Here is a 27044-nt window from a genome sequence, read left to right as displayed (position 1 = left end):
TGAGGAGGCCAGAAGAGAACACAGGATCCTCTAGAGCTGGAGCTATAGGTGGCTGTGGCCCACCTAACATGAGGGATGGAAACTGAACTCGGGTCTTCTGGAAGGAAGATCAGGAAGTGCTAACCGCTGAGTCATCTCTCCAAAATCCTGGAATCAATTTTTATTTATGTATATGTACATATGTCTGTGTGTACATACCACATGTGTGTGGGTATCTGGAAGTCAGAAGAAGGTGTCAGATCCCTGGAACTGTAATGACAGATGGTTATGAACAACCCACATGGGTGCTGGAAACTGAATTCTGCTTCCCCATAAAACTATCAAGTGCTCGCTCTTACCCAGAGCCTCACTTCTGGCCCTTAACATGCTTACCCTCCCTCTCCTGCCTGGCCTCTCAGGCCAGGGAAACCTCCACCCACTAGGTACCAGGTCTGGGCCCAGTCTCTGGGGACTGCAGTGGGCCTGCAGTTTTTGTAGCCCATGGGACATAGCACCTTGGCCCCCTGGCCACTCCTACCCTTCCTCCTTTCCACCCCCTCACAGTGCCAGTCAGCCCTCTATCCTTAATCCATGGGCACTTGAAGAGTCTGAGGTGGGACCCTGAACAAGTCAGAAGCGTGAGTCTGAGAATGCTTCACCCTGGTGCCGACTCCCGCCTGGCATACACAGAGCCTCGTCACCAGTTACCCTCAGAGTTCCCGGGCCCCGTTTCTCCTGGGTTCTGTTCCCCCAGATCTTGTTTTCCTAAGCTCTGTGTCCTAGGGCCTTTCTGTATACTGACCGACTTCACCACGTGACAGGGCCAATGTGAGGTATGGACCACCTTACCAGACACCCACTAGCACAGGCCCACACCACCTTTTGGAAATTCTTCTTATGCACCCAGACTCCTGGAGATCTCCTGGAAACCCCCTCCACTTTTCAGAAGTGGAGCTAGCCCAGAACAAACAGGCTCACTGTGGGCACTAGGCCTTGTGGGGAAAGCTAAGACGGTATGGGACAGCACCAGTGCTGGGTGAACAGCCCTGCCTTCCACAAGCCCACTGAGGACCCACCCACCCAGCAGGCGGCTAGGCTGTGTGGAGAGCTGGGGAATAAAGATGGATCTCCCTGTTTGTAGCAGCCCCTCCCTTCACACCTAGTACAGTCAGACTAGGTGGCTATACCCTGGCTCCATGGGTCTGTCTTCCCCCCAACTCCCACATGCACAGGCGGCCACAGGCTTTTTTTGCTTATTTATTGAAAACAAACATCTGTGCGCTATATACAAGGTCCCAATCCCAGGTGGGTGGCGGGAAGGGCCAAGCTGGATGAGAGAGCAAAGGCAGCTTGAGGGGACAGGGAGGGAGCAGTGGTCCCTCGCCTGGCCAGCAAGCCCAGCTTCTCCATTCCTGCTCTTCCACCAGGCCTGAGACAACCACACGCATGGCTTCCCGTGGGTGGCCTACCTTCTTCACAACAGCAGAGCGAGGGAGGGCTCTTAAAGCAAAGTAAGTAGGCAAGCTGCCCAGCCCACCCTGCAGTCAGGGATGTCCACGAAAAGACATCTATCTGTGCAAGATGCTGGCCTGGGTAGACTCGGGGCCGCTGCAGAGAAAGGTCACAGGATGCCTGGGGCAGCCCATGTCACCCCGGGGAAGGTGGATGGTGCCGGGTAGGGTAAGGGGCTGGGCCAAGACCCAAGGCTTTAAGGCAAAGCAGGGTGAGGGTATGTGCAGCCCAGGGCCAGGCCAGCCTTTGGCACAATTCGGGGAGGGCGGCCAGAGTGACCGCAGGACGAGGCAAGGATGGTGGTAGCTGGGAGGAGGGCGGGAGCCCTTTGGTCCTGAACCTGCCTTTCCAGGGCCTGGCATGTGTGACGACAGCCACCGCCTGACTTCTGCCCCCCACAGGTGCATCCCTGACTTGGTTCTTGATGGTCAGCAGAGCGTGTCCGTGTTGAAGGAGAGCTGGGCCTGGTGAAGAAGACAGTGGGGGCTGAGGATGTTCACTCTGGACCTTACCACTGGCTGGTATCGGCGCTCCCGAGAACTCTCTCCCCACTAAGCACGCTTCAGCGTCTGGCCCTCTTGCCCAGTGTGATGGCCACAGTCTAGATCACTCCCTAGTCTCCAGTTTCTTTAATCCCCACCTCTGGTCTGGGGTCTTCAAAGCTGCCAGTGTGTTCTGGGTTCTGCCCACCCTGGTTTCCCTGTGTCCACTCAAGCCCTTGGCATACACGAGTCCCTGTCTGTTCTGACTCTAAGCTGCAGCCAGAGCCCTCGCTTAGGTCCTTCAGCCTCAGTCTCTGGGCAGTGTGAGCAGGCGTGCGGCTGGGAGGATGCTGACCACTCACCCGCTCTTCCTCAAAGCTGATGAGGCCCTCATCCTCTGTGTCCAGGTCCTCAGGCTCATCAGCCACCAGTGCCCGGAGCTCCGTGGGTGTAGAGCGGGGCCTCAGCAGGCTGAGGAGTCCAAGAGGGGACGGCAAGGTCGAGGGTTCAGCCTCCTGCTGCTCCACGTTGTCACTCTGCTTCTTGGCAAAGTTCACAAACACCTGTGGACAGGTGGCGGTGGGCTACGTGGTACAGGCGCATCCAGGAAGACACACCCCACCCCACGCACACACTCACGTTGTCCAGGGTGGTCTGGCTGACGGAGTAGTCCTCAATGCCCAGCACACCCACTACCTGCTCCATCTTGCTGAACACCTGAGCCAGGGAGATGTGCTCTGACTTGAGCTGGTACTGCACCTTCGTGTGATGCCGTTCCTGGGAGATGGGGGGGGGGGACGACCTCGTAGGTCAGCGGCTGCCGGAGCGGGCACGCCTCCCTCTCCCCTCACCTGACCACGTCCACCTTGAGCATGGCCTCTGGAAAGTTCCGGTTGAAGAACCGCACCACGTCCTTCACATTCTGGCTGCTTTTGGTCCTCACAGTGATCATGTAGCCATCCCCAAACCTGGTGGGACACAGGGGTGGCTAGGAACCCTGTGTGCCCTGCAGAGTGTACCCTGTCTCCTGCAGCCGTGGCTGACTCACCTGTTCTTGAGGTGCTGGATGCTGCCCAGGCAGCGCAGTCGTCCGTTCACCATGATGGCCAGCCGCGTGCACAGAGCCTCACACTCCTCCATGCTGTGGGCAGACAGCACAGGCTGGCACCAGAGGGACTGCCAGAGGACCGCGGAGGGGTCGGGGAGAGGCACACCTGTGTGACGTCAGCACCACTGAGCGTCCTGTCTTGATGAGGTCCAGAATGAGGTTCCACAGGAAGCGCCTGGCCTTAGGGTCCATGCCAGTAGTGGGCTCATCCTAGGGCAGGGGTCAGTTCATCCAGAGATGCAGCCCACCCAGACTGGTTCTACCCGTCTCTGCCTGGCTCACCAGGAAGCAGAGGAAGGTGGGGCACCTTCCCCTCAAACTCACGGAAAGACCAAATAGGGGAGCTGTCTCCCAAACCCCCGAGACTTACCAGGAAGATGAACGCAGGGTACCCAATGAGTGCAATGGCTGTGGATAGCTTCCGCTTATTGCCACCACTGTAGGTGCCAGCTGGCTTGTCTGCATACTTTGTCAGTTCCAGCTTTTCCAGGGCCCACTTCACCACCTAGTGGGGCCAATATGAGATATGGGTTTCACCTTACCCACCAGCTACACACACCCACCATGGACACGCCACTGCACCCACCAGCACAGGCCCACCACGGACACGCCATTGCACCCACCAGTGACACATACTCACTACGGACATGCCACTGCACCCACCAGCTACACACACCCACCACGGACACGTCACTGCACCCACCAGCTACACATACCCACCACGGACACGCACTGCACCCACCAGCGACACACACCCACACGGACACGCCACTGCACCCACCAGCGACACACACCCACACAGACACGCCACTGCACCCACCAGAGACACACACCCACACGGACACACGACTGCACCCACCAGTGACACCCACCCACCATGGACGCACCACTGCACCCACCAGCTACACACACCCACCATGGACACGCCACTGCACCCACCAGCTACACACACCCACCAACGTCACTGCACCCACCAGCTACACACACCCACCATGGAAACGTCACTGCACCCACCAGCTACACACACCCACCACGGACATGTCACTGCACCCACCAGCGACACACACCCACCACGGACACGCCACTGCACCCACCAGTGACACATACCCACCACGGACACACCACTGCACCCGCTACCCACACATACCCACTTCGGACACGCCACTGCACCCACCAGTTACACACACCCACACGGACACGCCACTGTACCCACCAGCACAGGCCCACCACTGCACCCACCAGCGACTTTCCTTCCATCCTACCTTTGCTTCATCCTTCCAGGGGATGCCACGCAGCCGTGTGTACAGCTGTAGGTGTTCCCGAGCTGTGAGCTCGTCAAACAGGGCATCGAACTGCGGGCAGTAGCCGAGGCTCTGCTGCACCTGAAGCAGGTCCTTGAGCACACTGGGGACAGAGGGTGATCAATACCCAGGAAGGGCATATTCATCCCACACCTGCCCTCCTATACCCTAGAGACACGGTCATCCCCCTCCTCCATCCACACACTCGCACACACCCACGCCTCCCTGCAGCGTCCGAGGGGCACAGCGACCCACCTGTGTCCATTGACAAAGGCCTCGCCCCCTGTCGTGCTCTCATCACCAGTCAGCATCTTGAAGGTGCTGGTCTTCCCTGCGCCATTGACCCCGAGGAGCCCAAAGCACTCTCCGGGGCGCACACCCAGGCACAGACGGTCCACTGCCAGGATACGGCCAATCTTCCGAGACTTGTACACCTGCCCAAAGAGCTTCACCCCTCAGCAAAGGACGGGGCTCCGGCCTGGCCCGGCCCCGCCCCATTCCCCATCTACTTTCCCACAGCCAGGAGCCTACCTTGGTCAGGTTCTCAATCTTGACCATGTCATTGTCAGCATCCCCACGGAGCACTCTCTGCCGCTCACTGGCCACATCCACGTCATCCTCCACAGGTTTAGTAGACACAGGCAGGCGTCTAGGGCAGCACAGTGGGCAGGGCCTGGCCAACCCGCCCACCCCTACCGAGGGTCCCGCCATCGCCCAACGCTCCCCACTCACTGTGGCTGCCGCAGAAAGTTGTACTGGCACATGATCGTGAGGAAGAATCCCACGAAGCCCTCAACTGTCATGGCCACCAGTCCACGTGTGACAATGTCCCACTCAAACGGGGACTTCATCTTGTCAAACTGGCCTATGGAATACCTGGTTCAGGGCCTGAGAGCCTCAGGAAGAGCCCAGTCACCCCAGCCTTGGAAATTGCCAGGTCTAGGACTACGCATGTCACCCTGAGGCCCCCGAAGGCCTCCACTGTTCCCAGTGCCAGACTCACCGATCTTGGCATAGTATTCGTTGATGTACTCGTTGTAGGCCATCTCCATGAGTCCGTGGCCCAGGTTGTAGTTGGGGAAGATGAGGAAGCAACTTTTCAGGTAGCTGTTGACAACCTTCAGATCCTGGGGGCCAGACACAGCTCAGTATGGCCGCCCCAGGCCACGCCCTGTGGCTCAGCCACCCCACATTTACCTTGTCATGCTCAAAGAGCTGCAGAAGGAAGGTGGCCACGGTGGCTGTGATGCCGATGAAAAGGTTGATGACGATGAGGAACACGTAGGCTGAGCTGGGGACCTCAAACCAGAAGGAGGCTGGGTACATGATGGGTGTGATGGACCACCTGTGGGCAAACAGCAGTAGTCACAGGGTACCCCCAGCCACACCCATGCCTGCTCCACACCCTTCCCCAGTTTACCCATAGAGCAGGAACAGGGAGAGCACCGCTGGGAAGTTGGTGGGCGACGTGTAGGCCGGGAGGTCAAACACAAAGAGGATGATAACACAGCAGGTGGCTGGGACCAGATAATTGAGCTGCAAAGGCAAAGGCAGATGGTGAGACCTGGGTATGGGGACAGGAGACAGGGGCGGGAAGGGACCATGCGGGGGCACACCATGTCCCACACGTAGTTGGCTAGCCAGTAGATGACAGGGTTGCACCCGCTGACGAACTGCAGGTGCTTGGCCTTAGTGGATTTCTCCGCCACCAGGAAGACCACGAAACTGGCTGGCACGAAGGACATGGCCACGATGATAAAGATGGCGATGACCACGTCTGTGCCCTGCAGCCTAGAAGAGGACGGCAATTCTAGGGGGTGGTCAGGACCTCAGTGGGCCGTGCCCCTTCCCCAGCTCCTCTGCCTCGCTTACAGGTAATCCAGGGAGAGGCTAGCACTGGTCTTGTTCATGGGGTGATTGGTGACGGTGATGCCTGCACACAGGAAGGGAGGGCAGCATTAGCCCATGCACCGTTCTGGCTCAGCTGCACCCCCTCCCCATCCCTTCAACCCTGACTCTACTCACCATAGGCTGCTGGGTTACCCTTGTTCTTGGGCAAGTTTGCACGCAGGATGGCATTGTTGAGGCTGTTGAGGTAGGTGGGCATGCTGTGGTAGCCCTTGTTATTGTAGAGCACCTGAGAATGGCAAGGGACTCAGAGAGGCTCACAAGACTGAGAGTCCCTGTGCATAGGGCCAGGTGCCACGGAACCCAGGGCAGCAATTTACCTGGGCCACCCTTCGCACTGCTATCTTCCGCACCATAGGGGGGGCCCGGGCACCAAAGGAGGCTGGGATGGACTTCTGGACATTGCCAAAGGTAATGGCTCCATATCTGCACAAGACAAGACGGAGGGACAATGAGACTAGGCAGCCATCAGCCAGCCACTCCCTCGTTCATAGATACTCCAGGCCAACTCACCGGTGTAGCCGGAACCGGTCAGATGTGAAGAGCAGGTACTCAGAGACATTGTGGCCGGTGATGTCGGTCAGGATGTCGCCTGTGACTACTCTCATCTGGGGCGGATGCCCACCCACACTGCTGGGGCAAGAGAAGCCTGTGCCCTGCGTGGAGCAGGTACAGCGGACGGGCTCACGCACTAGGTGAGGCAGAGAAGGGGCCGACGTCCACGTCTCTGTGGGCACAGCGCAGCAACACACAGTGAGATGAGTTCCTCATGGCCATGACCCCAGCAGCCTTCCACGAGATACTACCTGGTCCACTAGTAGGCGGCAGGGAGGTGTTCCAGGCCTGGAGTGAGTCCTCATCCGGGGACACAGGTGAGTCGGAAGGGGCGGGTGAGGGTGGGGGTGGCACGAAGTTGGAGAGCGGCAGTCCTTGTGTGAAGGACTCCAGGCACATGCTGTCGAAGAACCGTGCGGCCAGCAGGCGGGACTCTCCACTGCTAAGGTTCAGCATGGGCCCCAGGGAGCCATTGGCAGGAGACTTGAGCACACAAGTGGCACCCACACCAGAGGGTAGCCGGAACGTGCTCACCAACTGCTGGGGGCTGGCATCAGGTGACAGCCGTAATCTAAGGGCACAGCGGTGTGTTAGAGGCTCTGTGTCTCAACTCTTGTTCTCCCCTGTGCTATTGCCCCAATCCATGGCCTCACCGGTACTCCCTGCGTTCCTCATTAGCATAGGGGATGAAGTTGCCGCGGGGCTGGGTGTAGTTGTGGTACTGAGAAGGTGACAGGACCAGTGGAGGCAGGTCGCCTGATGGGTGAACATGAGACCTGAGCGGGCTCTGACTACCTGATGGAGCCCCCAGATCTCCCTTCCCCCTTCCCAACACAGAGAGGGCCAAGTTTCGCGGGTATGACCCCCCCCTGGAGGCAGAACCCTCCCATGAGTCCCTGAATAAGGTTGAGTATGGGGAGAGGGATGGAGAAGGGTTCTCTAGGAGGCTGGGAAGAAAATAAAGCCAAGAACCCAAGGGCCAGATGGTAGCCTTGCCCCACACCACGAGGTCAGGCAGCCATACCGATCTCAGGGACAGACAACGCTACGGTCATGGCCACACAGACAAAGAAGGCAGGAAGCAGAATCTGAGAGCAGAGAGCTTTCGAGTTTCGGCGAGCACAGTGGAAGCGTTTCACCAGGAGCCCGTGGAACTGCCGCATCTTCAGCCACCAGCCCTCCAGCTTGCGGCTGCCCTGGCCTACCCGAGCCAGGGCCTCCATTTCGGCCTCTGTGCAGAGAGGCGGGGGTGAGCAGCCAGTACCATGCCTCCCTTCTGGACCCTCCCCAATCTCCCCAGCAGCTTCCACCTTGTAAGCTGACATTGTCTGGGTCCTGCAAGTTGTCAAAGAGGGGACGGTAGTCACCGTAGACATCGGCGTAGCCAGTGCCCTCATCGCCACGGGTAGAGCCCACAGAGGATGCGGACAGCAGCGATGCCTGTGACTGAGCTAGCTCTGAGCACCGAGCCAGGTTGCCAGCTTGACCCTCCACAGTTGTCAGGCCCTCTGCCCCAGGCAGCACATCCTTTCGGGACTCCTTCACATCTGCAAAGAACAGAGGCAGGGAGGGAGCACTTGGAACCACGGTACTCCAGGACAACTCAGTATCTCAGTCCCTAGTGCCCACACAGGACCCCAGGCCTCAACTTGATCCCAGCTTCCAGTTAATATAGCTATTCCAGACATGTGACTACCACATCCACCATGGGCCTATATTGATTCTGGGGAATCCCACTTCCAGAGACTGTCTCCAGGGGCCCTCTGTGGGTTGATCAGGCCAACCATTAGCCTTGAGCGTTCTTACCAGCCTCACTGTTCTCCAGGGACTGGTCCTCCTCAGACACCTTGAGGAACACCTCCTCCAGGGTTGTATCCATCAGCCCAAAACTGCTCAGATGCAATGCATCCAGGCTGTGCTCCAATTGCTGTAAAGAAGCTGGGTGAGGCTGGCGCCATGGAATGCAGGCAGGGGTGTGCTCATCTTTTCTATGGGCACTTCCTGTCCCCAATCACCATGCTTAGCCCTAGAATGCAGGCAGGGGTGTGCTCATCTTTTCCATGGGAACACCTTGTCCCCACAACCATGTTTAGCCCTCTCACCTGGAAGAGGCGCTCGAAGGCCCCCTTCTTGACGGCCTCACTGGGTAGGATGTAGGAGAGTTCTGTGCTCGTGTCTGAGACCAGCAAGGAAGAGGCCACATGCTTGCGGATGAACTGGGACACCTGGGGCTCCGAGCAGCTGCTCAGCTGAGCACGACCTGGGGGGCTGGAGACCAGCCCTGGCTCTGGGAAAGGAGGAGGAGTAGAAGAGGATTCACTGGGGGCATGGCTGAGGGAGGAGGAACTTCAGTGGGAACCTAGCAGGAAAGCCAAGATGGGGCTTAGAGGTATTCAAGTCCACTAGGTCCTGATGGAGGGAGGGTTAGGAGGCACCTCTCCTAGGCTGGGAGTCGTGGGGCAGGGAGGACCACAGGCTAGCTCAAGTCGTCTCGGTACAGACCTTGGGAGGTGCCAGGCTCTGCAGGCCGCTTGACCAACGTGAGGCGGTACCCATCACCGTAGGCACCCTTGAGAAAGAGGGGAGAGCCGCAGCACTTGAGCTTGCCGTGGGAGATGATGGCAATTCGGTCCCCCAGAAGGTCGGCCTCATCCATGTGGTGGGTGGACAGGAGGATGGTACGGCCTGGGGTAGCCAGACACAAGGTAAGGGGAGCATACGAGGACAGGTAAAGACACCCACACAGGCGACGGCAAGCCTGGCGTCCTGCTCACCTGGCTTGTACTTCAGGATGAGGTCCCAGATGGCACGGCGAGCATAGGGGTCCACGCCGGCGGTAGGCTCATCCAAGATAATGGCCCTGGAGCCACCCACAAAGGCAATGGCCACGGAGAGCTTGCGCTTCATGCCTCCAGACAGTGTCTGCACCAGGGAGTGCCGTTTATTGGAGAGCTCCAAGTCCTCAATCATCCTGTGGGTCCAACAGAAGGGCGATGGACAGATGGGAGGGTGACAGGTGGGCAGGAGGGTGATGGGCGGGGTTGATGTATTTATGGGGGGGTGGACAGAAGAACGAGGCACACGAGCAGGATGACCAGCAGAGAGGAGGGCAGTGGTGGAAGTGTGATATCAACAGGCTGTAGACAGGAATGTGAAAAGCCCCCATCTCACCTCATCCCCACCCCTCCCCCTGACTTCCACACCCGAGTGTCCACAGCTCCTGTCTCTGCTCACATCCCACATCCCATCACACTGTGCCCTGTCTGTCCCCACCCCAGCACGCTGCACCCACTTGTCCATCTCTTTGCGGATCTCCTCTTGCGCCATGCTCTTGAGGCGTGAGTAGAACCAGAGGTGTTCCTCCACAGTGAGTCGGTCAAAGAGCACATTGTGCTGCGGGCACATGCCCAGGTTCTTGCGGATCTCATCCATCTCTGTGCGGATGTCATGCCCATAGATAGTGGCTGAGCCCGACGTGGGTGGGAACAGTCCAGTCAGGATAGACCTGGAGCAGGGGCAAGCGGAGTCACAACCCACCATACCCTGAGGGGACCATATCCTCCTGTGAGCTAAGCCTTCCTGTCCCTAGATACTCACATGGTAGTGGTCTTGCCAGCCCCGTTATGGCCTAGGAAAGAGACCACCTGGTTCTCATAGAGATTGAGGCTCAGTTTGTTTAAGGCCAGCTTCTTGTCGTTCTTGTAGACCTTGGTGAGCTTATCCACACAGACGACCAAGGGCAGGTGGGTGGGCTCCTCCTCCATACCGCGCGTCTCCTCTGTACCAGGGCTAGGTCAGCAGGACGGGGGGGCGGCACTAAAGCCACCCCAGGCCCCCAAACCCAGCGCCCACCCCATTCAACATTCTGACCCTGGCCTCACCAAAGTGGCGGCTCTCCATGGCACAGGCTTGGTCTTCCTCCATAACGCTGAGGCGTGGTGTGTGCGCCCACGGCCAGTTCCACTCCCAGGCCTCTGTCCGCCCACTGCCCAGCCAATAGGACTTCTGCAGTGGGAAGTACCAGGGCCGGGGCAGCCCATACATGCCTGGGGGTCCAGGATGGGAGAGGCTGACTGAGGGCCTGGAGGTGACTATCTACTGCAAAGGCCAAATGCCACCAAGAGGCAGGCAGAAGCCCAGTGACCTTCTCCCACCCCCTGGTCCGTCCACTGATGGGCGTGTACCTGGGTGCACAGCCTCAATGTACCAAGTGAGGACGCCGTAGACCACTGTGTCCACCATAAGCATGGTGACAGCAAGGAGCAGGTTGAAGTCGTCCCCTTCCACTGGGGACTGGCTGAACGTATGCCACTGGATACCCACGCCTGCCACCTCATACAGCGCAAAGTACTTGGAGCCCAGGCCAAAGGCTGTTGTGGACATCAGGGACTGAAGGAAGAGGGGTGTCAGTAGCCGGGCAGGGGATGGACACCCCACCCTGGCCCTGCCTGGCCACAATCCTCACCGCAATGCACTTCTCGAAGGCCGTGATTTTATCATGGGCCACTTCCTCACGGATTGCTACATACATGTAGGGAACATAGCTCAGGAAGTAGATGATGCCGCCGCAGGCTGACGCCAACTTAGCCTTGGAGTACAGCACAGACACCAGGAAGCTGGAGTGGGAGCCCACATGGCTGTCAGTCCCGAGATGGCTGGCTCCGGGCCTGCAGCTCCCCCTGGGCTGACCCTATGGGGTCCAGAGAAACCCCAAGAGAAGTCTGCCTACCCTTGGGGGTGTCTCGGCTCCCCGCAGCACTCACCAGAACATGATGGTGGCCACAGCATAGACAGCGAGGAAGAGCCAGATGATGAGCACGTGGCTGTGCATGAGCACCTGGCCATACTTGAGGATGGCCGTCAAAGCTGTCACGGAGATGGACAGCTGCACAAAGCCTGTGATGAACCAGGCCACCCAGTGCACGGCGTTGTTCAGGCCCATCGTCTTCATCACCTGTGGTGGGCAGCAGAGGAGGGCCCTTGGGACAGGGGCGGAGGAGAAAGGACGGCACTGCCTCCCACTACCCCCCACACGCCGCACACACACAGCCTGTTGGAAGGGAGTCCCTACAGCCACCTAGACCCACCTCCTTGAGCCGATGCTCTTTCTCTGCCACGATATGCTGGATGGTCATGGCCACGGAGTAGACCCAAGAGATCACCATGCAGAGTGGCATCATGTGCTCGATAACAAACAGGAAGCTGAGGGGAAACAGGGGTTAGGGAGCACTTGGGCCTGAGAAACCCCCACCCCCAAACCTCTGTAGGCTGGCACTCACTCATCACGCGTGTAGCAGGGGTACGGGAACATCTGTACATAGTTGCCAGGCTCCACCACGTCGTGCCCCACAAATGTGTTGATGATGGCACGCTCCATCATGTCTGTGGATAGAAGTTGTATCAGGGCAAGGCCAGGATCCCCCCCACCACAAGTCACATCCCACCTGGGCTCTGTCCCTCACCCTGGATCCAGACGAAGCCATAGAGGAAGTAGAAGCGGCCACCAGTGTTGGGCCCCGGGCGCCAATAAGCACGTCGGATCTCATTTGTTTTCTCAGTGAAGCTTGAGTTCTGGCGAATCTTGTAATGTACGTGCGGAGGGAGGGAGCCATCCTTCCGGGTCTGGAAGATCACGCCTGGGAACAGGAGGCTGGAGGAGTGTGTGGCCAGAGGGCATGGAAGGGATGGGACAGACTGCGAAGTAAGTGCTCCAGGAGAGATAATGGGACAGACGAGGTGTCTCAGAAAGACGGGGAGCAGGGTTGAAGAGGAATAGGGGGATGAGGCAGAGCCAGCATGCCGAGTGTGGGACCCAAGTGAGCCAGGCTAGGGAGAAAGGGAGAGATGTGGGAGGGCATGGAGGTGGTGAAGAGGGTCTGGGCCAGAGAGCAGGAAGGCAACAGGGAGCATGGCAGGGATAGGGTGGAACCGAGCTGGGTGAGGAAGTAGGTCTGTAGGAGACACGGGACCTTTGTGGGAAGGGGAGGAACTCACTGGCAAACACTGTGACGTTATCCTGGTAGGCCTGGTTGAGCGTGTAATTGACAATGCTCTCCTCATCAGGAAAACCCTTGAAGATGTCCACACTCACCTGCAAAGAGGCCATCGTTGGAGCTAGCCCTGAAAATGCACAGGGGAAGGGGCGGTCACAGTGCTCACCCACCGCACCTTGGACATGAACTGGATCCAGCCACAGGCTGCGTTGTCAATTGTGTCTAGCTGCTGCAGGAGAGCCGAGCCATTGGGCAGTGAGAAGCTGTCCTGGCGCAGGGCAGGCGGCAGCTCCTCCAGGGACAGGTTCATCGCTTCAGGGTGCAGGCGCAGATCGGCCACATACTGAGGTAGAGAGTTGAGTTCAGGGTGCGGCTCGTACCCTTCCTCTCTGGGCAGAAGAGCCCACCGCAGGTGCCCACCCACCTTGTACCCTCAGCACCTGCTGCAGCCAATGTAGATGCTGCTGCAGCCTGCCTTGCTCCAGGAAGCTTCGGATTTCCGCGGAGATATTAAGCCAGACCTGGGCGTAGTGTGTCACATTGCCCACAAAGGCAAAGGTCTCATTGGCCTGCAGAGAACGGAAGCTTGAGGCATGGGGCTCCCGAGGAACCCAACCAGGCCTCTGTTCTCTCACACGTTCAAGGGACTGGCCTAGCTAGTACTTCTACCTCACCTTCCTACCGTAGCCACGTGGCTTCCCTGAATTCCGCCTCAGCATCCATGCATGCTTTTCTCGCTCCTTCCTTCCTTCCAATTGCCCCTTGAGCGCTTAAGTCTGACCCTCATTTCTCCCCCACCCCACCCCCAAAAAAACTCCTCCAAGGTCAAGTTCTTGCCACTCCCACTTCCACTCCTGGCTTACACTGTTCCAACAAACTCTCTTCCCAGGCTTCAATGTCCTTGCACCTGCTCATTTGATGCTACTGGTGTGTGAGTGTGTGCAGGCATCTCTGAACATACCACCCTGGCCCAGTCAGCATGGGGAGGGGTCGGGGACACTCTAGCCAGAGCAGCCAGCCTTTCCAGTGCATCTTATCTACAGGAACTCTGGGGAGTTCTCAACACAGAGGCTGCCAAGTGCCACTGCCCCTCCAGCTCCGAAACTGGCCATGCTAGGCACACCACAACCCAGGTTTCATGACGTCAACCCTAGCTCTCATCAGTCCTACATAGAGTCCTGGGACTACAGAGCCCTCACTCAGGCTCTTGCTGGGCTCATGCTCCTGCCGAAGAGACGGGCACAACTCATGACCCAATTGTGCCAGACCCACACACCTTGAGGATAACACGGTCAGCTTCAGAGCCCGCTGGTGCATACAGGATTTTGGGGTTGCTGGTCATGAGGTGCACAAGAAGACCCAGGTTCCGCTGCTCTTTGCTTGTGAACCCCAAGGAGCTCATGTTGCCCCTCCGAAGTGCTTCAGGCTCAATGGTACTGGCAGAGACAAAGCAGCAGGAACAGGGTAGAGATGTCAGGACCGATGGGACGGGGCACTTGGGGTGGCTCAACAAAAGCCAAGGGACAGGGCTTAGGAACAGAACTTCAGGCTAAGGTGGGATGTCAGGTTAGGCATGGGGTGGGCTTAAACATATGAGCACACAGAAAACGCGACTTCCAGAATGGAGTCCACGCCCAAGGACCAGGCAATGGGTCAACTCCCCACCACCCCACGACTCTCCCCGTCCCTCCATCCCTTTGTTGCTGACCTACCGGTTGTTACCACACAAGATGGGCTGCAAGCCAGCCCAGAGCTGCACAAAGGCTGAGCACTGGCCTTGCAGAGTGTCGGGGGAGGCTGGGGTTACAGGTGACTGGGTGCCCTCCTCAGTGGTGCTGTTGGGACCTGTGCTTGCCCCCGTCACAGTGCTGTTGGCCACTCCGGTCAGGCTGCTAGCTTGGGGTGCAGGGGCCCGACCAGCACAGGCACCCTGGGGCAGCAGCAGGGCAAGGGCTGACAGGACATCCACATCCTGAAGAACTTTCTGGGCATCCAGCAGGTCCCCTAAAAGTGCCTGCAGGCTCCGTGGGGATGGTGCCTGCTGCTGGGGGTCTGAGCCGTTGGGGACATCCAAGCCCAGCTGAGGGGGGAGACCAGGGGGAAAACGCAGGCTAGGAGACAGGGTAAATTCAGTTGGAGCTGACTCAGGGGGGTGACTAAGTTCAGGATGGAAGAGGAAGGCTATCAACCGGGGACAGTGCTTGGGGAAGATGAGGGAGGGTTTACGGCTTAGGAAGTCCTGGCCAGGGCTAGAACTATAGTTTGGGGTGAGAGACGGGAAGGAACTGAGGTCTGAAATTAAGTAGAGGATATTGAATGTTCAATTACAACCCATACCATGGCCTGGGAGCAGGAGCCCCCCGCCCTCAGGCTCCAAGTAGCCCCAGAACTCCTCCAGGCCAGTCAGCAGGTCTGCTGGCCAGCTGGCAGGCAGGATCTCACCTGCTGGGCAATCTTGGCCATGTCCAGCTGGTTCCGGAGCTCAGTGGCCAGATCACTGAAGCGCTGGGCACGAGCCGTAGCCGGCCCACTGCAGACGGCATCCCGGTAGGCCTGCAGGTCTACCTGATGACCCTCAGGCATGGTAAGAATCCGACCCAGCTCCCCAGAGCCTGGTGCACATGTGAGCTGCTCCAGGAGGGTGGGAGCCAGCAGCAGTTCCTGGTGACAAGGCAGAGAGGACTGGTAATGCCTGCACTCCAGCCGAGACACGATCAAAGGCCTACTGAAGGTAGCACAAAATTTTGCCCTGCCCGTCCACTGTGTTGACTCTGTGACAGGGTTCCACAGTGCTGTGGGAGCTCTCAAGTTACCATCCTGCCTCCACTTCCCCATGAACACCACAGATCCCCAGAAGTTACGCATAACTAAGGGAGAACCTCTTCTTCCACCCCTCTCCCGGGGACAGGCCCCTCACCTCCATTTGGAACAGAGGATTGCTACCCAGGCGGCTCCACGGCTCCTGCTTCCTGAGGAAACCCAACTTCCCATCCAGGGCAGGCAAAGGACCAAAAAGCAAGTGATAGACCTGCATTGTGAGGGGTCTGGCTCAGTAGGGGCTCCAGAGCACTGAGAGGAGCTAAGATACACTTGCAGCCCCTCCCCCTCCCTCGCTGAGGTAACCAGAGGCAGTGGGGAGAGTAGAGGGACATGACCATCATGGATATATGCCCCATCTCACCTCAGAAGGATCCACACGGGCAGCCAGGAGGGCCTGGGCCGTGCTGTTGGGCAGTGACAGGTTCTGCATCAGGAAACGCCAAAGCTCCCTCTGGTCCCTGGCCACCGAGTCCAGAGGGAAGGACGAAACTGGACAGGCAGGAGGAGGGGACTGAGGGGCCGGCTCTAGCTGGGGCTACGGAGTCCCAGATAGGCGCTGAGCAGAGCTACCAGCACTGCACCGGGTCTGCTTCAAGCACACAGGTCAGGGACAATGGGGTGCAGACCCAGGGACCTAGGGCCAGAGGCAGGCAGGCTCCCAGTGACAGCAGAGCTCAGGCCCTTCCCCAAGCCCCCAAGCCATCCCCACACAGGGCACACCTGCAGGACTGGCCGAGTGGCTCTCCCAGGTGCTAGGGCCTGAGCTGAGGGCCTCCAGATGTTGGCGCAGGGCCTCAAGCTCGGAGCCTAGGCTGGGTCGCACTGGGTCAAACAAGTTGCCCTCTTCCACGACACGGTTGAGGCGTTCCAGAAGCTGGGTGACCCTGCAACACCATAAGACATCAGCCATTTGCTATGGTGTCGGGGTATGGTGAGTAGCCGGCTTCCAAGCCACGGGGCGGGGGCACTTACGTGGAGTTGGCATATTGCAGGAAGCCAAACTCATCACGCTGGCCATCCGGGCAAAGCGACTGCATGACGGGCAGGATGCCGGCAGATGTCAGGGGTGCTGCGGTGTAGAAAGCTGGTGGGATCAAGAATGGGGGAGACGGAGGCCAAGAGAGATATTTGAAGACAGTCGGGAAGGAGAAGCAGCTTCAGGCAGACTAGGATTGGGGCACAGAGCACCTGACCCCCAGCTGTGCTAAGGCAAATGACTCTGTAGGTCAGAGGTCAGAGGGCCACCTGCCATCCCTTCCCCTGTAACTCCCAGCATATTGCACCTTAGCCTGGCATTGCCCACATGCCCCCAACAATCCCCTTTCCCATAGACACCAGGGTAACACATGAGGCACCCCTTGGCAGTGACCTCTGACCTCTCAGGCCAACTGGTTAGCAGAGTGAGCGCAACAGCCCAAAGGAGTTTGAAGGGAGAGCTGCAGGCCACCCCAGCCTCATCTCAGGCTAGCCCAGGCTCAACCCAGGAACCCTGCCCTTAGAAAGCACTGCCAGGCGGACTCACAGACACCCTGCCAACAAGATACTCCTATGGCTTGACCAGGCTACCAGTTATGGCCCGGGTGGCCTGGCCCTTCACTACCCCCCACCCCCCACATCACAGCCCACCACCCTGACTGATAAGCCAGCCTTTCCTGATCACAGGCAGGGGCTTCTACAGGACCCAGCTGCTAGGAGGCTGTTAATGCAAGCAGAAGGGGTGCTTAAGCCGCACCAGGAGGACCTGCCAGGACAACCATGGCTGCCACCTGAGCCAGCAAGAAGGAATGGCTGCTCACTTACAGACTGCATGCAGGCCGGGCCGAGGAGGACAAGAGACCATGCAGGGTGGGGGGGCAGGTCAAAACAGAACAGAGGAGACTAGTGAATGCCGGAACCCTCCAGAAACAGGCACCGTCGTCACTTGTGGCCACAACGGCCAGCCCTGACCGCCACAGCCTAGCCAAGACACGTGGCCAGGACCACACGGGGAGCAGGGAGTCTTGGGAATGGGGCCACACTCGGGCTGACACGTGCACACAGGACTCTCGACCCTCCCTGCCCACCCACGTGCCCGGGCTATGCCTGCGCCTCACCTTCCTTCACGGAGATGGTGGGCTTCTTCTGCCGCAACCCCAACAGGATAAAGAAGAGGACGAGCGGGATGAAGATCTCAAAAGCCAGGACCCACTGGAAAGGGTGAGCCACATGAAGCCATACGCAGTCTTGCCCACTGCCTGCCCAGGGCTAGACATGATGGACCTCCTTGAAGGACCAGCCCAGCCATGTGTACCCAGTGGCCACGAAGGTCAACACAGGTTTCTCAGGTCCAGCCAGGGTTCTAGTCTCTCCCAGTATACCATGATGTTGAACGCTGTGTGGTGTGGTGCCACCAAACTGAGTCTCTTGTCCTGCAGCCTGCATTGTGCCTGACAAACCAAGGACCACCCACCCTTTGAAGAGGCCCGAGGCCAACAGGGACAACTTAGCCAGTTTGGTGGTCATCTCTGACCCAATCATTTACCCAGCTCCTCTTCTCCCTGCCAACCTGCTGAGCCCCCTGGGTGGGATCCTGAAGGGCATCTGGGCCAAGTGTGGTCTCTGACTTGAGCGACATGCACCTCCCCTCTCCTCTCCTGCAGCACCCATATAACTTTGTGTTGGACTCAGAGAGATGAGGCCTCGTGTGACTAAGGCCCAGACTGTGACCAGGGAACTGAGCTTCTAGCAAACACAGTCCCTGAGGCAAAAGCTTCTTTTCCTGGCCTAACCTCTAGGGGCCAGGCTGCAAGGTAGGCCAGAAATGCCAAAACCTTGGGGCTCAGACTCTCACCTCCCAGTGTCTCTCGGTAAACAAAGAGCTTCCTCAATTCCTGCCCCCACCTCAGCTCAGAGATGAAGGCCAGGGGATATATATCAGGAAGCTCCTGCCTCTGAGACCACACGAAAGAGAGGCCCACCCACCACCACCAGAGGTCATCCTTCTCCAGGGTTCTGCAATATGGGAGCTCTCCTTCACCCTCATCACCATCTGCGGCGGACTTTGGAGCGCCACCCTGCCCCACCCCCGCCCAGGAGCGGTGTGGGGCCATGCCCAGCCTGTCCCTGGCTGTGCCTACTGTGCTCTGACAATAGCTCTCTGTGATCCAGAACACCCTGCTGTGTGTCCACACCCCACACCCGCCTCAGCCAGTGCCAGCCTCCACCTCCTCTCCCCAGGGCCAGCTGAGGAGGTGATGTGTGCACCCAGGGCCGCAGGACAAATATGTTTCACACATACAGAGTGGCTAGTGACAGGTGCCACAGTTCAAGAGACAGCCCTACCTATACCAGGCCCTACCCTGGGCACCTCCGCCCTGCCCTGGGCACCTCAGAGTAACTGTAGCACAGGCCAGGCCGTCTCCCCATCACTATAGCAACGGCTGCGCATGAGCTGCTAGGAGGAAGAGTCCTAGCTGGCAGGTGGCGGGCACCACAGGGGAATCTGGTTACAGGAAGGCAGCACAGGTTCAGCAATACCTAGGTGTTCTACCTGGGTGATAGCAAGTGACCTAGGGACCCTGTCCCTCAAGATAAGCCCAGTCCTTCCACACTGCCCCAGTGTCTCCATGCCAATCCTGGGTCTGAGCTGCCCTCCCTGAAGCCTAGTGCTTGCTGTGGTGGGGAGGTGGAGAGAGCAGGGGACACCCAATTGTGATGCTGGGGCCTGCCACCACAACTACTCAATACTGGTGTGCCTCCTACGCACACCCGGGTAGACCTGTGTCCCATGCGCAACCAGCTTACAACAGGGCAATTGAGGCACAGTACTTGGGAGAAGGAAGCAGGAAGGGCAGAGGTCCTGGAGTCCCTTCCAGATCATTAGCTTTGCACGGGTGTGTCCCTGGCCCCAGCAAAGACTCTTCCTGGAGGAAGACAGCCACTGCTGGTACCTGATTGTAGCCATAGGCTAAGGATCCTCCACTGTGGTCTAACTGGTAGAATGGGAACCTGGGAAGGTCCACAGATCAACCCAGCCTAGCGGGCAGGGTGGGGGTCAGTCCTAGGAAAAGGCTATGAGCACCTCCAGTCTTCTGTCAAATCACTGGACTCTTCTTCAAGCCTGGTGTGATGCTCCCATCAGATACAGGAACTGTTTTAGTCTCTGCTCCTGAGCCCTGAAGGGGCCTTCCTGTCAAACAACTTGGGGCTAGCACTGAGGCAGGCCTACATCCTCTCTCCACGTCTTCCCCCTGGGGACTTAAAAAACTAGAGTAACAAGCCCGCTCCTTCAGACCCCACACCAGGCGGCCCCAGACAACCAGGACAGGGGACAGTACCCAGTCCTTGCTTCAGTCAGGGCCAGGTGCCCACAGGAATCCTGCCAGGCCATGGTGATGACTGCTACCCACCCTGCCTATAGCCCAGAGTTTCTTACTATGCACCTGAATACCCAAAGTGGAACACAGGAGTGTGGCTACCCAAGGAGTCCCTGGAAATGGGCTGATCCCTTCTTTAGGCTCCCATCCTCTCTAGTCTCCACCGTGCAAAAGCCCTCTTGCTGGCCTTGGACTCTCTGGGTGCCCTTGCTCTTCCAGGGACTGGAATAAAAACCAACAAGGCCCATGCCATCCATGCCCCCCAACCTGCTCCTCATCCAATTACTCTTCTGTCCTGGCTGCCCTAGACAGGTACTGAGAAGCCTGGTGTTGAGCTCTGCCCAGCAGGCCCCAGCCCCCAGAGAGGCCAGAGGCAGGAGAAATCAGAAGAGCTGCCTCGGGGAAAACTGGCCCTAAAGGACAAACGGGTGCTGGGGTTTGACGGCTTGAGCTGGCACAACAAGGGCATTCCCAGGGATGAGAAAGCAGGAGTGAGGGCTGTGGACATGCCAGGATGGGCTAGGAAAGGAAAGGGGAGGAGAAGAAGATGAAGAAGGGAGGAGAAGGGGGAGGAGGGGGAGGAGGAGACGGTGGCGGAGGAGGAGGAGGAAGAGGGCGGCGGCAGGGCTACTTGGTACCATCTTCAGCCTAAGGTGCTTGCCCAAGGGCAGAGAAGCGGTAAAGGGAATGAAGAGACTGGTCTCTATGGGGGCTCCAGAGGCGGTGGGCCCAGGGCTTGGAGCCCCTACGCTGAATGGTGCGCCCCAGCCAGCACTCTGTCCCAGGAACCTGGGCCTCGCCAGAAGTCCAGGGACCACCCGCCCCCACCCCAGCCTGCCAGAGAGAGCACCGAAGGGCACCGGCCCGTGACTCAGCCGAGCGAGCGAGCGAGCGAGCGAGCGTTGCGAGTGTCAGCGGACGAGGGCACAGCCGAAGCCGCTGCCCGGGGCCGGGAAGCCCGCGGAAGCAGCGGGCCCGTGACAGGGTCCCCGGTGGCGGCCTCCCAGGGTCTGCGCGCGCCCGGGCACTGCACGTGCACGCTGGGAGCGCACCGGCAAATCGGGCGCGCGGCCTGCGGGCCCCAGAGGATGGGGTGCGGGTCGCTCACCGGGCTCCGGCGCTTCAGCGTCACGTTCTTCCAGAGCAGCAGCTGCAGCTGGTGCAGGAAGCCCATGGCCGGGCCGCGCTCCGCCGCCTCAGCGCCGCGGCCCGCTCCTCTGCACGCCCCGCCGGGCCCCGCTGCCCGCCGCGCCGCTCGGCATCGCCCGCGCGGGGGCGGGGCGCTCGAGAGTCCGGGACCTGCTCGTCGCAGGCTCCGCCCCGGCGGCCGCAGCTCCCGAGACTCGCTGCTCGCGCTCGCGCCCGCGCCAGCCGCCCCCGCTGAAAGGCGACTCGGCGCTCGGGTGCCACCAGGGGGCGCCCAAGCCCGACGAGCCTGGGCCCCGCTGCACCTGCGCATAGCACTAGGCCTCTGCTCACCCCGTAAAGCGGTGTTCCCAGGTCCGTCACAGCCCGCGTCTGAACCAAGATCTAGGTTCACACGTTTCCGAGGCCTGGAGAGAACTTGGGCACCCTATACTTCTCCCAAGGGACTCCAGATATGTGCCCCCCAATTGATAGATTTGCGCAGGAGTCCCCAGGGTGTTCCACTGTTCTTCCTGGAACACTGAAGGAGGCTTGGTCCCCATCAGGTCACCACTAGATTGGTCCTCCTCCCATGTAGAGATGGGAAGCAGGGTCAGTTACTCATTTAGAGGAGAGGCACTGATACATTAGCAGAATCCCATCTGTGTAGGGTGGGCAATGACCTCAAGGCTCCAAGATGCAGCCTGACAACTTGACTTAGATTTTGTTTGTTTGTTAGTTTTTTGGGTTTTTTTGTTGTTGTTTGTTTGTTTTTCGAGACAGGGTTTCTCTGTGACTTTGGAGCCTGTCCTGGAACTAGCTCTTTTAGACTAGGCTGGCCTCGAACTCACTGAGATCCGCCTGCCTCTGCCTCCCGAGTGCTGGGATTAAAGGCATGTCCACCACCGCCTGGCCTTGGCTTAGATATTTTAAAGAGCAGCCTAGTGCTGGCTCAGGCCTTTAATACCAACACTCGGGAAGCAGAGGCAGGAGGAACTCTGTGAGTCTGAGGCCAGCCTGGCCTACAGAGCAAGTTCCAGGCCATCCAGAGCTACATAGAGAGACTTTGTCTCCATAAAATAAATAACTAGAGAGCAACACACATGTAATCCCTGTAACACAAAAGGCAGAGGCAGGAGGATCAGGAATTCAAGGTCATTTTGGGTGATATAGTGAATTCAGGGCCAGCCTGGGCTGCGATAGACAAACTGAAAGGTTGGGCACCTTCAGTGGTTAGGTAAGACAAACGATGAAAGCGAAGACTGCATTTTGCTTTACAGAGCCTGCGAGTGACATACCCACATACACACAGCATGGGAGGGGAGAGCTATGAACCCAGCTTTTGGGGGTCCCAGGGTGTCATCCAAACAGATTCCTCACAGACGTTCAGTTGCATTGAGAAAGCAAGCTGAGGTTGTGTGGGCTCTGAGGGATGGTCATGGCAGCCTCTCTGTGCTTTCCACACGGGAGAGATGCCCGCGCAGGAGTGCTTACCAGGCACAAATTGATGCCCCATGTGAAGGGCCGGAAACTGCTGAGGGTGAGAGCACCCTAATTCTGGCCCGAGAAAGGTAGGTTTCTAGTCACACTGGTGCTGAGATGGCTTAATTGTGAAGAATTTACTACAGTCATGCATTGTGGCTGCCAGCTCAGGCCTTACCGCCTTTCCCAGACTGCTGATCTTCACAGTGAGGAGACCCAAAAGGACCTTAAGAACTACTCCTTGCTGGCAGGGGTGATTGGGAAGACAGGCTGTCCCTTCTATATATGGTTTACTTCCTACCCACTCCCCCACATCCACGTAACCCTGGCTTCTTCCAGCTCACGGAGCCTGGGGAAGTGGTGTTTGAGCTTCGGCCTATTGAGTGTTGCAGGACTGATTTCTTCGTGTGGACAGCAGGGGGCAGCAGAGAGCCACCAGCGCCAGCAATCAGGCGACGGTCCTGAGGGTGACATGTGACGGCTGTTTACCAGCTTGGGTTTCCCACCTGTGAATGGGACAGCGGAGATTGTGGGACACTCAGGTTGCTCTTAAAATGGATGAAAACCTTTGAGAGCTAAAGCTTCCCACCACTCCTCAGCGCCTTGGTTGAGGAGAGGCCCCCCAGGGCTGATGGGAAAGGACCCAAAGCTCCACCCAGGCCCAGCCCCCAGCCCCAGGACACTTCCTTCTCCCCAGTTAGCCCAGGGGGCTGGGTCAGGGCAGGAAGCCATGGGCAGGCCTTTCTCACAAGCCATGGGGGGAGGGGGGCTTCCTGCCGGCACTGCCACCCCACCCCCAAGGCACGGACAAACCCAAGTCCAGACCTATCCCAGGGGCTCAACCTGTCACATATTCATAGGTTCACCCCATATCTCCTCCCCTCACTCCCAGCCCAACACAAGGGGCTCCTTCTGCAGTGGGGTCTTCACTAAATCCCCTCACGGATACCCTTACCAGCCATCGTAAATCAGGCCCTGTCATACAAGACACCCCTTCAACCTGAGACCTATGACATGTGACACCTCCAGCCCCAGCTTAGTTTGACTTCAATTCCCCAATCTGTACCTGCCATGGGCTGTGGAGACCAGGGGTGTGGGGTAGGGTGTTAAGAGTTCCGGGTAAGGTGTCACTTAAGCAAGGCAGAAACCCAGTGGCTGATTGAGGGGAATGAGCAAGTGGGGGCGGGGGGGGGGGTCACACGGACACAGACGGACAGATGGGGGACCGAGGGGGACTGAACGGTGCTGGCCTCACAACCTCACACATGACCCGGGAGATTTGTGTTAGTGTCTTTATTAGTGGCATCTCTTTCTCCGAGAGAACTGTGGGGTCAGAAGCCCAGAATCAGCCACACTGTCTGTCTGTCCTTCACACACCCCTGGACCCAGCATGTGGTCTGCACTTAGAATCCCAGGATATGCTCCTGCACCTTGGTTGTGGAGGTTCAGGGGCCTAAGGTTTTGTGTCCAGCTCTAGAAACACGGCTTCCCTGCTTCATCTGAGCCATGGGCGTGTTCAAGATAAGTCAGGGACCTTCAGCCACCTTTCCTGTTTGATTAGCTTGGACGATGTGCTATGTAATTCCCTCCAATCTGTTGCCTTTTTCCCGGGATCCCTAAGGTCCATCAGCTTCCTCATCCAGATGGCTTATCCTGCCCACTCTGCTCTACTCATAGCCTGGCTTCCTGTCCATCCACCGGAGCCTCAGGTTAGTCCCAAAGTGACCCAAGAGGCTGAACGCCTAGTGCTTCGGTGTCTTCCACCCACACAGCCTCTCCCAGCCGCAGTTCAAGCCCGGAACCAGCTTTCGAGGTCTTCATAGACCTGGCCGCGGGGCAAGTAAGGGTAGCGGGCACAGATGGTGCAGAAACGTTCCCTCCAGTCACCCAGGAGCCGCACACGGAGCCGGTCTCTCCAAGCGAAGAAGCGCTGGTAGCGGCTCTCATTCATGCTGACAAGGAAGACAGCCAGCTCGCGGGCTGAGCTGAAGTCATCCACGTGCACAAAGGCATCTGGAGGCACAAAAGCCTCGTAGGTGGCCCGCGGAGGTCCCAGCACCACAGGCACAGCACCAGCTGCCAGCGCATTGCGCCAAAACTTCTCAGTGATGTAGTCCCGATGCTGTGAATTCTCGAAGGACAGGTAGAAGCGGTACCGGGCCACAGTGGGCAGCAGGCAGTTAGCGCACAGGGGCCGTCCGCTGGCACGACCAAACACATCCACCTGCAGGTGAGGGGCCAGCTGCCGGTACAGCCTTGCACGCTGCTGCCGTTCCTGGAAATTGCTGACCACCCAGGCAGCCATCTTGCTTTTGGCTGGTAGTGGAGGTGTAGGCCCAGAGTAGGGCTCCAATCGACCATAAGGTACAAAGATATCTGAATCACGCCGATAGCTCAGCACCCAGTTGAAGATGCCTCGGAAATGACGGAGACCACGGCTATTGCTGGGCGATTCCAAGGAGGCCCAGACCCAAGGCTGTCCGTGCGGCCTCTGGTCCAAGGGCAAGCGAGACTGCAGGGTCTGCAGCTCCCGGTGATGGAAAACCACAGCATCTGCACTGGCTAGCAGGCTCCGGTTAGAACTCAGGCGGCAGCTAGCCATGCCATAGTGAGTGCAGGTGTCACCAGGCAGCTCTGGGGGCTGGTTGGTGAAAGGCCAGTGCCAGATAAGGATGGTGACGGTGGGCTGAGGCGCTGGGGCGCTCCCAGGACCTGATTCCAGCAGCCGGAGGAGCCAGAGGGCCATGAGTGCTGCACCTCCAGCCAGAGCCCCCCAGGCTCGCAGCCTCCAGGTGGGGTTGCACCCTGAAGCAGGATTAAAAAGGAGAGGTCCTGTCACCCTGGGCCCAGGGATGCCCATAAATCCCCACCATCCCCCACCCGGGGTGTCTCAAGGGCCAGGCACTCACCAGCGCAAGTCATCCACAGCCTTCCGGAACTGGCCACCCAAAGAAACGAGACTTTCAAATCACAGCAGCCTCCCCAATAGAGGCACCCTAAAATCACAGCTGCACCTCAACTCAGCCCCTGGTGTCTTCCTTTCATCTACCCAAGGTGAGGGAAGCCAGGGGCCTTCCCACTTCTGCCCCACCCTACCCCTTTGGGTTTTGGCATCAGCCACCATCCCACTCCACCCCACCCCACCCCACTCACCCCATCCTCTGCTGGAAGAGGGAATTGAGACAGGAAGAAGGCCAAGCCAGGGCCCCCAGCCCAACCCTGCTAGTCCCTAGAGATGACCAGCTAGGCATATGGAGGAGGAGCTGGACGCCTGCTTACTCTCAGGAAAAGGAAATCCCCTTTGTGAGTATACTGAGCAGAAGTGGCCCTCCTCTCCAGACCAGAGGAGCACCCCCATCCATAGTCCACCACCCAACCCCAGAGCACCCGAAGAGAGCAACTGCACGTCCCCAGGAGGCCACAGAGGCCCCTCCCTGTAGTGACACCCACTTCCCCCAGCCCCCCACTGAGCTGACCCTGTTCTTACAGAACTCCGGGCACCACAAATTACTGCTCTCAGAGGCCACCCCACCCCACCTCTGCCACCTCTAGGAACCGCCTCGTTCACAGAATTATAGTCCTTAGAAAAGGGCCCCATCACAGTCTGGTGGGACCTTAGCACATCCCCTCTAGGGCAGACTCAGCTGCCTTGGACGCCGGGGAGGGCTGGGATGCACATCTCTCCCTCCAGACCTGTGGGTACACAGAGCTCGAGCTGTAGGCTCAGCCCAAGGTCTTGGATGGACTAGGAAGAGCTGCAGGTCACTTCCTTTCTTCCTGCTATCCCAGGAGGGGGCTTTCCAGTCTGGAAAGGAAGGAGTCTGCATGTCCCTGACGTGAACAGGCAGACTGGTGGGCAGGGGGTTGGCATCCACTCTAGAAGCAGGAAGGCTGGTCCCAGCCTCAGGTCCAGGCTCGTTTGGCTTCCCTCCAGCTGACCCTGGTGGGCTAACCCTCCTTTCCCTCTCATCCAGGCCCCGAATCTGGAGCTGCAATGGCCCAGTGCAGGGCGGGGTGGCCTGGCATGGTCACCCAGAGCTGCTTCAGCTTATGCAAATCTTCTAGCCAATGTGCTTCCCTTTCTTTACCCCCATGAGATCTCCCACTCTACTGCCCAGGACACTGGGGGGGGGGTCTCATACAGGGAACAGCAAGCTTGTCTGGTCCACGTCCCAGACTCCAGAACAGGACTCCTAAAGGGAAAGACACTGCGAGATCTGCTGCCCCAGCGTCCTTTTTAGGGACTGCCTCCTACACTCGGCCCTACCCTGCCCTGATTCACCGCTGGGCTTCCAGGACTCCTGGCCTCCCCCAGCCATAGTCTCACATGACACGCTGCGCTGCGCTGCTGCTGAGACAGGAACCAAGTAACTGACAGCAGACCCGTGGTGGCAGCAGAGGCGAGTGCGGGAGAAGGTGGCTGT

At 58.6% G+C, this 27044-nt stretch overlaps 2 protein-coding genes across 5 annotated transcripts; both read right to left on the bottom strand.

Moving 5' to 3' along the window:
* Nucleotides 1–1261: 1261 nt before the first annotated feature.
* Abca2 (ATP binding cassette subfamily A member 2) lies at nucleotides 1262–21265 on the bottom strand. Of its 4 annotated transcripts, none has more exons than XM_038337409.1 (49): nucleotides 21122–21265; nucleotides 17752–17845; nucleotides 17459–17461; nucleotides 16631–16742; nucleotides 16379–16542; nucleotides 16020–16147; nucleotides 15756–15866; nucleotides 15281–15499; nucleotides 14551–14918; nucleotides 14115–14274; nucleotides 13279–13407; nucleotides 13014–13181; nucleotides 12840–12936; nucleotides 12308–12481; nucleotides 12125–12227; nucleotides 11933–12047; nucleotides 11609–11799; nucleotides 11311–11461; nucleotides 11030–11234; nucleotides 10727–10891; nucleotides 10443–10623; nucleotides 10138–10350; nucleotides 9620–9816; nucleotides 9348–9530; nucleotides 8948–9132; nucleotides 8652–8772; nucleotides 8156–8392; nucleotides 7870–8076; nucleotides 7499–7601; nucleotides 7097–7416; nucleotides 6804–7017; nucleotides 6611–6716; nucleotides 6408–6519; nucleotides 6255–6315; nucleotides 5999–6173; nucleotides 5803–5918; nucleotides 5580–5727; nucleotides 5386–5509; nucleotides 5115–5247; nucleotides 4914–5031; nucleotides 4638–4816; nucleotides 4344–4485; nucleotides 3452–3586; nucleotides 3188–3291; nucleotides 3022–3114; nucleotides 2839–2941; nucleotides 2613–2750; nucleotides 2336–2536; nucleotides 1262–1955 (listed from the first exon to the last, which is right to left on the bottom strand). In XM_038337409.1, the coding sequence occupies exons 1-49, from the start codon at nucleotides 21185–21187 to the stop codon at nucleotides 1920–1922; spliced, it is 7308 nt and encodes a 2435-aa protein (XP_038193337.1). In that variant the 5' UTR covers nucleotides 21188–21265; the 3' UTR covers nucleotides 1262–1919. The 4 variants fall into 4 exon arrangements, with proteins under 4 accessions (XP_038193337.1, XP_038193339.1, XP_038193340.1 ...); XM_038337411.1 differs by having other exon boundaries at nucleotides 8213–8392; XM_038337412.1 differs by lacking the exon at nucleotides 21122–21265 and adding an exon at nucleotides 17949–18029.
* Nucleotides 21266–23898: 2633 nt separating this feature from the next.
* Fut7 (fucosyltransferase 7) lies at nucleotides 23899–26761 on the bottom strand. The gene is given in 3 exon segments (XM_042055466.1): nucleotides 23899–25425; nucleotides 26324–26431; nucleotides 26434–26761. Coding segments are annotated over 3 exon segments (1281 nt in total). The 5' UTR covers nucleotides 26591–26761; the 3' UTR covers nucleotides 23899–24409.
* Nucleotides 26762–27044: the final 283 nt, after the last annotated feature.

The sequence above is a fragment of the Arvicola amphibius genome, chromosome 7 (genome assembly GCF_903992535.2).
Source record: "Arvicola amphibius chromosome 7, mArvAmp1.2, whole genome shotgun sequence".
Classification (NCBI taxonomy): domain Eukaryota; kingdom Metazoa; phylum Chordata; class Mammalia; order Rodentia; family Cricetidae; genus Arvicola; species Arvicola amphibius.
This window is presented reverse-complemented; position numbering and strand designations above follow the sequence as displayed.